The sequence below is a fragment of the Agelaius phoeniceus genome, chromosome 21, assembly GCF_051311805.1.
Source record: "Agelaius phoeniceus isolate bAgePho1 chromosome 21, bAgePho1.hap1, whole genome shotgun sequence".
In the NCBI taxonomy this organism is placed as follows: domain Eukaryota; kingdom Metazoa; phylum Chordata; class Aves; order Passeriformes; family Icteridae; genus Agelaius; species Agelaius phoeniceus.
In genome coordinates this window covers 1,413,776-1,427,071 of record NC_135285.1, presented here as the reverse complement: position 1 = coordinate 1,427,071, position 13,296 = coordinate 1,413,776, and the positions used below count along the sequence as shown (strand labels likewise).

General features: G+C 50.8%; 1 protein-coding gene across 1 annotated transcript; it reads right to left on the bottom strand.

Annotated features, from left to right (window-relative positions):
- Nucleotides 1–303: 303 nt before the first annotated feature.
- POLE3 (DNA polymerase epsilon 3, accessory subunit) lies at nt 304–2,920 on the bottom strand. The gene is made up of 5 exons (XM_054646427.2): nt 2,820–2,920; nt 2,580–2,655; nt 1,868–1,953; nt 1,094–1,212; nt 304–621 (listed from the first exon to the last, which is right to left on the bottom strand). The coding sequence occupies exons 2-5, from the start codon at nt 2,643–2,645 to the stop codon at nt 461–463; spliced, it is 432 nt and encodes a 143-aa protein (XP_054502402.1). The 5' UTR covers nt 2,646–2,655; nt 2,820–2,920; the 3' UTR covers nt 304–460.
- Nucleotides 2,921–13,296: the final 10,376 nt, after the last annotated feature.

The following is a 13,296-nucleotide window of genomic DNA, read 5'->3' as shown; positions in this document are numbered from 1 at the left end:
AGGATGCAAGGAAACAAAGGGAAAAAAACAACTCAACTGGATCAAAAGCTTCAATGTGCAGCTCCCAAGCCTCTGGACATCATCACCTACATCCTACACCCCAGAAGTGACCTGTGAATGGATTCAGCCCCTCATCTTCAAGAGTCTCATGTTCTCCTGGCCAGTTTCTGCACTGAGCACCCACCAGTGCTTTTTTCCTCTCCTTCAGAGCCAGCCCAGCATCAAAAGCCCAGGAAGTGCCTGCCCAGAGCCTGGGGAGGGTCAAAGCCCCCCAGGCACAGGGAGGAGCCACCCTGGCACAGAAAAGCTTCAGCACAGTCCTTTATGTACAAATAACAAAAGGGATAGGCCACAGAGGGGCAGTACAATGCTCTAATGGATACCCGAGGGCATGCAGCAAGGTCGATTTACAGCATTTACATCCCTCTGAGCACACCCCAGCCCCTGCCCACGGGCCAGCTCAGTTGTCCACCTCTTCCTCATCGTTTTGTTCTTCCTCCTCCATCCTTTCATCATCGTCATCATTGTCCTCCTCTCGGCTCTTATCTTGCTCCTCCGAGTCTGCCTTCTTGTCTTTATCTTTCCTGGCCTCTTTCTTTCCTTTCTGCTCCCGCCTGTAAACTGGAGGAGAGGAACAGTGAGGCCTTGGCTCTGGCACAGACAGGTCAGTGGCTGAGGTCCAACATCCACTTGCTCTCCTGGCTTTGGAGGGGAGCAGGGAACTCAGAGCACAACTCACCCTACGAGCTGAGCTGTGCTGAGCAGCTCCATAGGAAATCAGGTTAAATTTCAGCAGAAAAATGCTGAAAAGGATGCAGGAGGTCACATTTACAGGCAGCACCTACGGCTTTCCTTAGATAACATAATAGGGGAGTGAGAGCAGATGAGACTTTCTCAATCCTCATCAGTTGTGCAATAATGTTATCCCAGTCCCGTTAAGGTGCACATTAGTTACTCCCCAGGCAAACTGCAGAGTAGGATGCTGGGCAAAGAGAAGAGAAACAAGACAGGCAATAAGTGTTGCTTGTCCAGGTTGGAGGAAAGCAGGACTCAGTGCCTCTCAGAGTCCCTGGACACCCACAGAGCACGGTACCTTCCAGAGATTCCTTCAGAGGGGCCACGAATCTCTGGAACTCCATCTCCTCCATGGCAGAGAGCACGTCCCCAGCATTCAGGGTTTTCCTCTTCCCCTTCATGGCAAAGTTATTTGCACTAGGCAGAACCAAAATGAGAGGTAATTGGGAACTGTTAGCAATTCCATCTTTAATAAAGTCATAAGCAACTTTAAAAAGCCATCCCCTAAACATTTAGGGGTTTTTTTATCATTTACTAAAAGAGGTTTGAGACATTTTTGTTTACACTGACTGTCTGTGCTTTCCCACAGTGTTAGTTTCTGCTTGCACAGACCTTTTCTATGAGCAGGAGAAAGCCTGAACCTTGGCTGTGAGAGTTCCACACAGCCCTAGAAGCACCTGACACTAGAGAAGTGACTGCCTGCAGAGAATATGCCGAGCCACCCCAAAATGTGACTGTGTCCTCTGTGACAGCTCTTGCCCTAACACAGCTTCATGATGAAGAGCTTGACAGTGAGTCAAGTGCCCCTGCCTTTGCCAGGAAGGTTGTGCAGCCACGCTCTAAGGTTAATGGCAGTTTGGGACTCTTCTTTTTGGGATGTGGCTGTGTCCAGAGCCCAGCTACCTTCCCATGGGCTGCTCTGATCAGCCCAAGCCCACCTGTTGCAGCCTGGCAGACTGGTTTATTTATATAAACAGGCAATACACAAAACCAACACTGGGAAAGAGTCCCTAGGCCAGCAGAGATGAATTATCAATCAAGTGCCCCAGTGACTGCTGCACCAAGTCCTTACCATGAGGTTGCATACAGCACAAACACACTCGCTGCTCGGGAGATCGCGCTCCGGGCTTCTTTGGAAATATTGACTCCATCAGGAAGCTGAAAAACAAATACAACTTTTATCAGCAGCTGCTAAAAACGACTTAAACTCACATAATTCAAGTGTCAGCATGTTAAGGCACTCAGAGGGCTCAGAAGAACTGGGAACTGCTCTGGGGTTGCTGTCACAGGAGCTCTGCTCCCACTGGAAGCCCAGGGCAGTAGGAATGTGTCCCCCAAAGGCAGAGCTGAGCAGAACCCAGTGACTGGAATGTGGGGTCTGGCCACCGTCTGCAGGTAACTCATCCTGTGACTGCCCAGCTCCTGACATACCTGCCAGGCCCAGGCCCAGACCCACCCAGCAACATCTCACAGCTCCAAACTAAACAAACTAAACTAACCACTGGGAATTATTCTGGATTTTTATACAGACATGGACTTGTGTGCTGAAGTTTTGGGGGGGTCTGGTTCACACAGTGCCACCACGGGAGCTGCGCTGCTGTGGAGCTGCACCGGTGCAGCTGCATCCCCTGGGACGCTGCAGTGAGGGGGCCGCAGCCCCGGTGCCCGAGGGGGACAGCCCAGGGCAGAGCCCCGCGGGCGGGGACACAGCACGGGCCGGGGCCGGGGCCGCCCGGGGCCGGGATCTCCCGGGGCTCCGCTGGACCGCGGGGCCCGGCACCCACCGCCTCCTTGATGATGCGGGTGATGACGGCGTTGGGCAGGTTCAGGTCCTCCGGTCTCTCCGCCATCCTGGGCCTCCTGCAAGGCAAACACGGCGTCAGGGGCGCGGGGATGGGCGGGATCCCGGCGGGACACGGCAGGAGTCCCTCAGAACAGGGGGATCGCGGTGGGACACGGCGGGGTCCCCTCAGGACAGGGGGATCCCCTCAGGACACGGCGCTCCCGGCCCGGCCCGGCCGTACCCAGCCCGCGCTCCGCCGCCGCCCCGCCCGCTCCCGGCGCGCACCGCGGCCCTGCCCACACGGCGGGAAATGGCGGCGGCGCCTGAGGGGCGGCAACAGGAGTGGGAAGGGAAAGGGAAAGGAAAGGGAAAGGAAAAGAAGGAGAGGCAGACATAGGAACAGGATCAGGGCAGGGATAGGGACAGACATAGCTAAAGGTGTAGGGACAAGTGTAGGTGTAAGGCCAGGTGATGGTGAAGGGACAGGTTCAGGTGCAGGGATAGGTTCAGCTGTAGGTGAAGGGACAAGGACAGATTCAGGTGTAGGCACAGGACAGGTTCAGGTGCAGGGATAGGCTCAGGTGTAGGTGAAGGGACAAGGACAGGTTCAGGTGTAGGTGAAGGGACAAGGACAGATTCAGGTGTAGGTACAGGACAGGTTCAGGTGCGGGGACAGGCTCAGGTGGTCACACTGCTGTCACTGGGGGTTGCTGAGGGGCTGTCAGGGCTGGGAGCAGGGCCAGGCACAGGCACAGCCTGGGAGGGGGAGCTGGTGCAGCCCTGGGACAGAGCTGGTGCCTGTGGAATTGTTCCCAAGGTCCCCCAAAGTCCTTGGGATCAGTAAGGCTCCCTCTAAGGCTGTGTGACACTGTTAGTAAGGCATTACTGTATCCTCAGCCAAGAGTATGTGGCTGACAAAGCTCCAGCCTCTGCATGGACGCAGATACAAAACTTTTCCACTTATTTATGCATTTTTAGCAAACAAATTAACATTCATTGGCTCTAGGTTACATAATTCTCTTCATTACTTACCGTTCTATCTGCTCTTGGTTGTTAATTTCTCACTCTTCACACTAATCTGGTCCACATACTTTATTACTTTTATAATCTTTTTTTCAGTCAGGGAATCTCCAGCTTTCCAGGCCTTAATCTCCTCCACATTTTCTGCTTGCTTCAACATCCTTGAAGGGTCATAAATTTAAGATCCCAGATGTCCAATCTCCAACTCCCTTTGCCTTTGTTTATTGAAGCTTGGCAGGGTTACTTTTAGCAAATGAGGTTTTGGTTATTTAGTGATCAAAGTAATTGTAAGAGCATGTGAAGAAACTTAAATAGTGCTAGCTGAAAGTGAGCACTGATTGCAATTAATTAAAACAATTAGTTTGGAAAGTTACATAATTTCCAATAGAAATAACAGCTATTTTACCCCACAGCGGTGTCTGGCCTCTTCCCTTGTTGCTGTGTGAGCTCCTCCATCCCTGCCCCACTGACCCCATGCCTGGCCTAAACCCTGTAATTCCACGGGACTTTATCCCTATTGATAACCTGACCTGGTAATTAAATTAAATTAAAGCTCAGAGTGCAAGAAAGCAGATTAATAAGGTGCTGTGTTGGGGTGGTAGTTGAAATTGTGAGCAGTGATTGACAGCAGAGCTCTTTTCCATGGAAAATGGGAATTTCCTGTTATCAAGGGCAGCGTTTCTGTTGCAGGGAGAGTTGACAGAAGCTTGTGAGCCCAGGTGAAGGTCACAGTGGTGGACATAAGGCTGTGCTGTGGAAGCACACACTGAGCACACCTGGGCCAGGCCTGTGTGAGCCCCTGTTCCGGTTCCACTGGATTAATGAACTCCCTCCCTGCTGTACAAACTGTGTCAGTTTTGGTTTTGGCTCCTTTCCATGTGCTCTGTTGTCAACCCTGACTGCTGGGTGTCCCTGGGCAGGTGTGGCAGTGCTGGCACTGGGGAGGGGCATTCACAGGGGGCAGATTGGCTGTGATAGTGACTGTGGCACACTGAGCTGCTGTGACAGTGACCATGGCAGACTTGGATCCTGCACAGGGGTTTTGTATTTGTTGGGAATGCCCCAACTAAGGCAGGAATGATGCATCTGACTCCATGTTCTCAGAAGGCTAATTTATTACTTTATAATACTATATTACATTAAAGAACATATTCAATATAATATATTTTAAATATAATGTATTAATACAATTATATATCAATTATATAATATGTAATACTATATTATATTAAAGAATATACTATATTATATTAAAGAATACTAACTATACTAAAGAATACAGAAAGGATACTTACAGAAGGCTAAAAAGATAATAATGAAAACTCCTGACTCTCTCCAGAGTCCTGACACAGCTTGGCCCTGATGGGCCAAAGAGTGAAAACAACTCCCAGCAGAATCCAATGGAACAATCACTGTGGGTAAACAATCTCCAAACACATTCCACATGAGCACAGCACAGGAGAAGCAAATGAGATAAGAATTGTTTTCCTTTTCTCTGAGGCTGCTCAGCTTCCCAGGAGAAAAATCCTGGACAAAGGGATTTTTTCAGAGAATGTGAATGCCACACAGGGGGTGGCTCAAAGCTGTTGGAGCCCTTGGGAGCCACTGCTGCTCATTTTGGTTTCTGTTTTTTAGACCATGAGTTGTTTTTGTCCATGAACCGAGGACCAAGTGAGGTGGTGGTGTGGGACTGCCTGGGGAAAGGGTGGGATGGAGCAGAGCCAGGAATGGGGCTGCCCAAATCCAGGGGTTCAGCCCAAAGCTGCCCCATGCATCCAGCTCTGTGTGTCCTCTGGACACAGCAGCCTCTCCTCCCTGGTCCCTGGTGTGAGTCTCTATATGTTTTTAATTACAATGTCTGGAGGTTGGTACAATGAATCCCAGGAAGGGACATTAAAGCCCATTCTGTGTCAGGGACACCTCCCACTGTCCCAGGCTGCTCCAAGCCCAGTCCAGCCTGGCCTGGGACACTTCCAGGGATCCAGGGGCAGCCATCCTGGCCTTACATCCAGTAGGTCCAGAGCCTTTGTATTAAATCAGCTTTCTAGTCTTGTTTCACTGTCATGTGTAAAACACAGAAGATGTTGAGCAAGCAGTGCTCAAGTTTACTGCTGTGAATCACATTTTACACTGGAACAAAAAAGTTGTTGCATGTAGCACAGGTATAAATACAGTGACAGAGGAGCAGCAGCTCAGCTCAGCCTGAGTGGGAAAGCAAAACCATGGGACAATATTGTCCTTCTGTACCTCAGGAAAAGGCTATAACAGATTTAGATTTAAATGCTTTGAATTAGATATTAAGAAAACACCCTGGGAGGGTGGGCAGGCCCTGGGACAGGGTGCCCAGAGCAGCTGGGGCTGCCCCTGGATCCCTGGCAGTGCCCAAGGCCAGGCTGGACAGGGCTGGGAGCACCTGGGACAGTGGGAGGTGTCCCTGCCATGGCAGGGGTGGAATGAGAGGATCTTTAAGGTCCCTTCCACCAGATTCCAACAGAATCCCTTCTGTGGATTCTGTTCAATGACTCTGCACTGATGTCAGGAGATGAACACTGGGAGTTTTAAGCCTGCAGTGAGGGTGGTCACTCTTAGCCTGCTTGTTTTTCACAAAATTGCACAAAAATGTGACATTTATGGTTTAGCTGCAGGCACAGAGCTTACCCAGGAGTGTTTGTATTCCTCAGAACCCACTGTTAGTACAGAGGGGCTTGAATCTCACTTGACTTCTGTGAAAATGACACTTCAGTATCATCATGGCCAAAGAAAAAAATATTAATACAAAAATACAGATTATTCCGATGTAGAACAGCCATTGTGGAACACCTGAATTGTTTCCAGCACTCCTGAAGCCTGTTTGGATGGGTGCCATCCAAGCCCTGTAAATAAGAGGCTGTTGATGCAGTAACAGATTCTCTTCTAGAATCAGGGATGAGGTGTGCCAGGACGTGGTGCACAGGAGAGTTCTGAAGAGCAAACCCTTCCCTCTGGGCTCTCCCTGGCTCTGCTCAGAATGTTTTGGGGCTGCAGGATTAACTGTGAGGGCTTGAGCCTGAGAAGCGTTCAGTGCGTTCCTGTCCCCTGAGTCACTTCACACCTCTGCCCTCGTTAGTGCTGAACGGACCCGCCCGGCTCGGGTGACTCAGGGGGACACGGCAGAGCTCGGGAGGCACAAAAAACAGCAGGAGACACAGGGGTCACAAGGCAGGGACACGGGGACACATCCCAAACTGGTGTTGGATGAAGGAAGAGACACAGGGACTCATCCCAAAAGTGGTGTGGATGAAGGCAGGGACACAGGGACTCATCCCAAACTGGTGTTGGATGAGGCAGGGACACAGGGACTCATCCCAAACTGGTGTTGGATGATGCAGGGACACAGGGACTCATCCCAAACTGGTGTTGGATGATGCAGGGACACATCCCAAACTGGTGTTGGATGAAGGCAGGGACACATTTCAAACTGGTGTTGGATGATGCAGGGACACAGGGACTCATCCCAAACTGGTGTTGGATGATGTAGGGACACAGGGACTCATCCCAAACTGATGTTGGATGATGCAGGGACACATCCCAAACTGGTGTTGGATGGTTTGCACTTACCAATTTAAATTTCCTTGGGAGACTGTCTATGACTGCTCTGTTTTTTAAATTCATTTTCCTTTTGGCTGTGGAAGAAGAATGAATGTGAAGCACTTGGCAGTATCCTTTTTTAAAGGAAATAAGATTTTACTTGGTCATTATAATCTCTAAATGTTTAAGTGCATCAGGGCTCTAACTGAGAGCTGGTGCCTGGAATGATTCCATTTTTCCTTCCCCTAAAGACAGGCCAGGCACTGCAGGCAGGAGCCTGGTCCCCAGAGGATGGAGCTGTCCCTCAGAGGTGTCACTCACACACTTCTCTTCCTACCTCAGGCCCTCTAAGTTTAGCTCACCTCTGATGAAGGCCTCCGAGTGCAGCACTTTTCAAAATATCTTCCTGGCATTCTTTTTTTAGCCATAAACTAATTCAGCAGTTTCAACTGTCAGAAAAGTGCCAGCCTAAAATTCTGCTGATTGAGTGGCCCTTCCTATGTGACCTAAGCCAGAGACTTGGACAAATGCTGTGTTCCAGGTCAGGAGCTATTTTCAGCTGCGTGGATGGACTATTGCATTAACTGTAACTTTGTTACTCCCTTTGGAAAGTGCTTTGGGAAGGGAAGCTGTAGGGTGACCTCTGTGTCACCTCTGGTGGTGTTCACTCGGGTTTGTGGCACCATGAATCTCGCTCCTGTTTGTGCCCTGCTCCAGCCAGGGCTCTGCAGCAGGGTCAGACACCTGTGCTCACCTGCACAGATCCCCCTGGTGCTCTGCAGTAAGGTGGGGACAGTGAGTGCTCCCAGGGAAGGGAATGCCTTCCTGGTTCTGGCTAATGGGATCATGCTTAAACTATATGGGCAATAATCAGCCTGTGCTCAGCTAATTGATCCAGAATAACAATTAATCCACAGAGTGGCTTAAAGGTGCCTCAGTAAGGTGGGCTAATGGTGTAGTGTGCCACTACACAAATGGGATCCAGCTCCTCCTATGTCTGCCAAATTTACATTAAAGTTGACCCTACAGGAAGTGAAAGTCCTTGAATTGAAAATGGTTTGGGGCTGGGCAACTATTTTGGAAAATGTCTCGTGCCTGCTCTGTTGTGTTCTCCCCTGGGCATCACCTTCTGACATGAAACAGGAGCTTTGTCTGACCCAATGGCTCTGCTTTTATTTTCTTCAATATTCTTAAATATGCTTTCTCCTTAAATATTCTTGTGAAGATTCCTTACTGAGAGGGTGGTGGTCACTGGCACAATCTCCCTGGGGAAGTGGTCATGGCACCAAGGCTGCCAGAGCTCCAGGAACATCTGGAGGATGTGATTAGTGACAGGGTTTAATTCTAGTCCTGCAAGGGAGTGGGGCTTGATGATCCCTCTGGGTCCCTTGTGGCTGGAGAGACTCTGTGCCTGTTCCCATGCTTGGGCTGAAGGGGAGAGTCAGGGTCAGAGTTCTGGGGGAAGAAATGAGGCAGCTGCCCTTGGAGCAGCAGCTTCACTCTAACACTGGCTGAATTGAACATAAAAATATCAGAGAACCTTGGTTTACTCTGTCCAGCCTGGGAATGGGGATGACAAAGATGATCCAGATGACAAAGAAGATCTCTGTCAAGAAAAAGGGCAACTTTCCCCTTCTGTTGTGCCCCAGGACAAAGGACAGTGGTGTTAAACTGAAGGTGGATACATTTAGTTAGATATTGGGAATTGGGAATTGTTCCCTGTGAGGGTGGGCAGGCCCTGGCACAGGTGCCCAGAGCAGCTGGGGCTGCCCCTGGATCCCTGGCAGTGCCCAAGGCCAGGCTGGACAGGGCTGGGAGCACCTGGGACAGTGGGAGGTGTCCCTGCCATGGCAGGGATGGAATGGGATGAGCTTTAAGGTCTCTCCCAGCCCAAACCAGTCTAAGATTTCTGGCATTTGATCTGTCTCCCCCATCACATGCCCTGATCAAATCTGTTTGGGTGCCAAATGCCAGAAATGTTTGATTTTCTGTAAAATCAGTGAGCTAACCTGGCTCACTGGGAGGCAGAGCAGTGTCAGAGCTGGGGAGCAGAGTCCATGTGAGAGCTCAGCTGTTTCCTGCAGCTCCAGGCTGAGCCTGCCAGTTCAGCTCAGGTGACAGGCAATAACTTCCTAAGCTGTTTTAACTTCATTACTTTGATCCATTTGACCATTCTAAGGCCAAAAGCATAATTCCCAAGAGACCTTTTGCTATATTGAAACTGATCTCTTTTATGAGAAGGGTCACTAAAGACCCAGCTTGGTTATTACATTGTTTTTATTGCATTAAAATAAATCAACAATGGATTAATACTCAGCATTTGTCAAAATGCTGCAGCAGGACTGGATGCTCAGATCAGACATCCTCTAAGAGACCTGGAATGTCTCATGGTGCTGCTCTTGTGTGTCACTGAGGGTTCAGAGTGCAGGAGAATGGTGCTGTGAGCTGATGTGCTGCTGTAATTCACTGGGCTTTTAATCAGGTTAAGGCTGTAAGACTCTAAGGCTGTAAGACTGTGTGTTAAACACCTGGCCTGAGAAAGTCCCACTGCCCCAAGGAAATGCAAAAGCAAGGACAAAGCCTTGAGCTGGGAAAATTGTCAGGTGTGGGCCCAACCCACTGTTATCCTGCAGGCTAGGCATGGCAAAAGGGAAAAAGGATGAAAAAAAAGGAAGAAAAAATAGTTTATGATGGCCCATAATGGGGTCAGCATCCTGTCAGGCTGCTCAGAGGCAGTTGGACTGAGCTGTGTGCCTTTCCTGGGGAGAGAACCATGGAACCCCAGACTGGTTTGGGGTGGAAGGGACCTTGAAGCCCACCCAGTGCCACCCCTGCCATGGCAGGGACACCTCCCACTGTCCCAGGTGCTCCAAGCCCCAGTGTCCTGCCTGGCCTTGGGCACTGCCAGGGATCCAGGGGAATCCACAGCACATGGAGAGCCCCTGGTGCTCTGGTGGCTGCTGCTCTCTGTGATTGCTGCTCCTCACTGTGGAGGGTGGCAGTGGAGGCTTCTCCAACCCTAGAGGAGATTCTCTGTACAGGATGTGTCTGGAGGGATCAGGAAACATCCCTGTGCTCAAAGGGATCCCTCTCCTGAACTAACCCTGGATGTCTCCCTGACCAGCCCCAGGGCAGCAGGGGTAGAAGCCAGGCAGTTTCTGCAGGTTTAGAGTGTTCAGATGGGTGAAAATCTGAACTGAAATAAAACAAGAGCTTCTTGCTCTCCCATCTTTTCCCTGCTGCTCTCCTCCTGGAGAGGAGCTGGTTTATGGAGCAGCTCTTACACAAACCATGCTGTGGTCACAGCTGCCTTGGTTTCAGCCAGTTTAGCAATGGCAAAGGGACAAGATGAACTGTTTCCAGCAAGCTTGGCCCTGCTGAAGGATGGGCACAGAACAAGTGGTTGTGCATGGAAACTGTTCTGTGCTCTGCATCCCTGGTGAGCCACCAGGGGCTGTGCCAGCTCCTGCTCACGTGGGGTTTGTCACAGAGCCTCTGCCTGCCCTAGAAATACTCTGTGCTTCCATCCTGAGCTCTTACAGCCACGCCTCAGGGCCCAGGGAGGGCTGGGGGCTGCTCCCTTTGCATGTTCAGACTCTGCATTTTGTGGGGAAGGGGCAGAGAGGGAGGTTTAGAAAAGAGATCAGCCAAAGAATAAATTTGTTACCCCAAACGATGGGTGCAAAAGGCCAAACACATGAAGTCCTGTGGAGAGGCAGACACAGTTCTTGTCAGACTCTGCATGTTGCCAAGACTCTGATATTTTGCAGCAGCTGAGCTGAGTGCTGTGGAAGGGGAAGGATGGTTTTGGGAGCAGGAGCAGCCCATGAGGCTGGGTGGGTGCTGCTCTGACACCCAATGCTCTGTCCTCTCCCAGCTCCATTTTCCAGGAGTGTGGAGTCCTGAGTGCATCTGCCTGGAAAGGTGGAGACAAGGGAGCTGCAGGGTGGCAAAGGCAGCAGCAAAGACCATGCTGGGGATGTTGCTGCTGCTCTGGCTCAGATTTGGGCTCCAACAGGATGCTCACACTCTTGGATGTGGGCAGAGAAGGGCTGGTGTACCTAAAACACCCTGGGAAGGAGGAGAAACCTTTTTTGGGCCTCAGATTGGAAAAGGATTTGCAATGTGCCAGTCTGCCTCTTTGCTGGGTTCCTAATTGAAGTTTTCCAGGGAGAAGCTCAGCTGTGCCTGCTGCAGAGGTGGTGTCAGGGACAGCAGCACCTCAGCTGGGCCCTGGGGAAGAGGGGCTGCAGTGCTCCCACTGCTGGAATGCTTTGTGTGTCTGCCCTATATGCCAGGCTGTGCTAATCCCAGAAATCTGCCCTCAGGATTGCCCCAAAATAGCCCAAACCCTCCTTCTTGCAATCCTCTTACCATCTGGGAAGCCAGATAATTTTTCCCAGCCTGATTTAGTTTCTTTAGTTCCAAAGGCAGCCCCAGCCCTGTGGGTTTTCTGTGTGCATATGTTACCCTTTTGCCTGGAACAACTGTCTAAGCACGTGTTTGGATTTGAATATCCAGCCAAAGGCAGACCCTGGTGCTGGCAGACTGAAATCTGTGATGGAGAACAGATTGATGGTGTTAAATTTTAAAAGAAAGTCATTAACTCCCAGGCCAACCAGCTGAATGAGCACTTTGCTGGAGACTCCAACAGAACTGCAGGTTAAGGTCAGTCCCAGGCTGGAATGTGAGGAGGGGAGTTAGGAGGAGTTGATTCCTTGCTGTTGGGAGCCAGGAGAGAACAGAGCTGTTGCAGGACCACCATCCCCCCCAGCTTACAGTTTAATTTGTACCTCCCCAGACTGGATCTCTGCTCCCTTGGGACATTTTTATACTGGTTTGGATTGGGGTTTCCCCCCCTCCCTGCAGTGGGACCACGACCAAAGGCTCTGGCAGCTGAATCTCCCCTGGGCCATTGCTGGAGAGGATCTGACCTGCGAGGGAGCCATGGAGCAGCCGGGGCTCAGCCGTGAGTGCTGGGGGACTCCTCTGCCTTGGCAGCACGGCTCATTCCCGGGGGGAGGAGGGGGGAGGATGGCTGTCACAGGCATCTTTTATGGAAAACCCTTTCTTTGGGATCTTTCCTCCTGAGAAGCTGAAAGGCCTCAGGAACAAAATGTAACCAATGGTTATCTGCTGCTGTGGGATGCAACAGGTGCATCTGGCATTGGTCTTGTGTGGTTGTTTCTAATTAATGGCCAATCACAGCCCAGCTGGTTTGGACAGAGAGCCCGAGCCACAAGCCTTTGTTATCATTTCCTTCTTATTCTATTCTTACCCAGCCCTCTGAGGAAATCCTTTCTTCTATTCTTCTAGTATAGTTTCAATGTAATATATATCATAAAATAATAAATCAGCCTTCTGAAACATGGAGTCAGATCCTCATCTCTTCCCTCACCCTCAGACCCCTGTGAACAGGGTCACAGCTGGGTGATGGCTCTGTGGGGGCTCCGCATGGCAGCCAGGTCCTGGTGCCTGGAGGAGATGAGGGTCTGTGTCTCCCCTGTGCCTGTTGTGGGGGGCTGGAGATGCCCAGCTCCCCCTGGGATCATGTTTGATCTCAGGGCTCTCTGTGCTGCAGGATGGAGGGGATTTGAATCTCCTGGGTTTGTGTGTTAGGAGTGATTTCTGCAGCCAGTGAGCCTCAAACCCTCTGGGAGATGGGCAGGGAGAGTCTGTGGCCTGGGAGTCCCACAGAGACTCTTTACTACAATTTATTTATTATTATTTTGAAAGCCCTGTCCCCTGGGACTCTTTCACCCAAAGCTGTGAGACTGCCTGCTTTAGCTGGACAGACAGAGCATTTATTACTGTCCTGTTTGCCTCTTAAAAGCCTTTTGCAATGAGACAGAGAGAGAGGAGGCTTTGTGTGAGCCTGAGGAGCTCCTGGGAGACAGGGGGAGTGTAAACACCTCTGAGTGCTGGGAGAGCTGCAGGTGCTGCTGAGAGCAGCCACACAAACCATGGTGCTGACAGGGACCAGGACACGGCAAGGCTGGGCAGGTACAAACCCTGCTCCCATTCCAGAGGTTCAGGATGCCTGGAATTGTGGAGGGAATTGTTTGCTGCTCGCTCAGGAAGCTGCTTGGTGTTGTCTGTTCCATGGGCTGAGCTGTGCAGTGAAAAATCCC

Bases quoted from the DNA above. Each gene is read 5' to 3' on its own strand.
- POLE3 (XM_054646427.2), bottom strand. From the start codon at position 2,645: ATGGCGGAGAGACCGGAGGACCTGAACCTGCCCAACGCCGTCATCACC. The intron at 1,213-1,867 runs GTAAGGACTTGG...GGTTCTGCCTAG, and splicing joins GTGCTGTATGCAACCTCATG to TGCAAATAACTTTGCCATGA. The intron at 622-1,093 runs GTACCGTGCTCT...CCTCTCCTCCAG, and splicing joins TCTGAAGGAATCTCTGGAAG to TTTACAGGCGGGAGCAGAAA.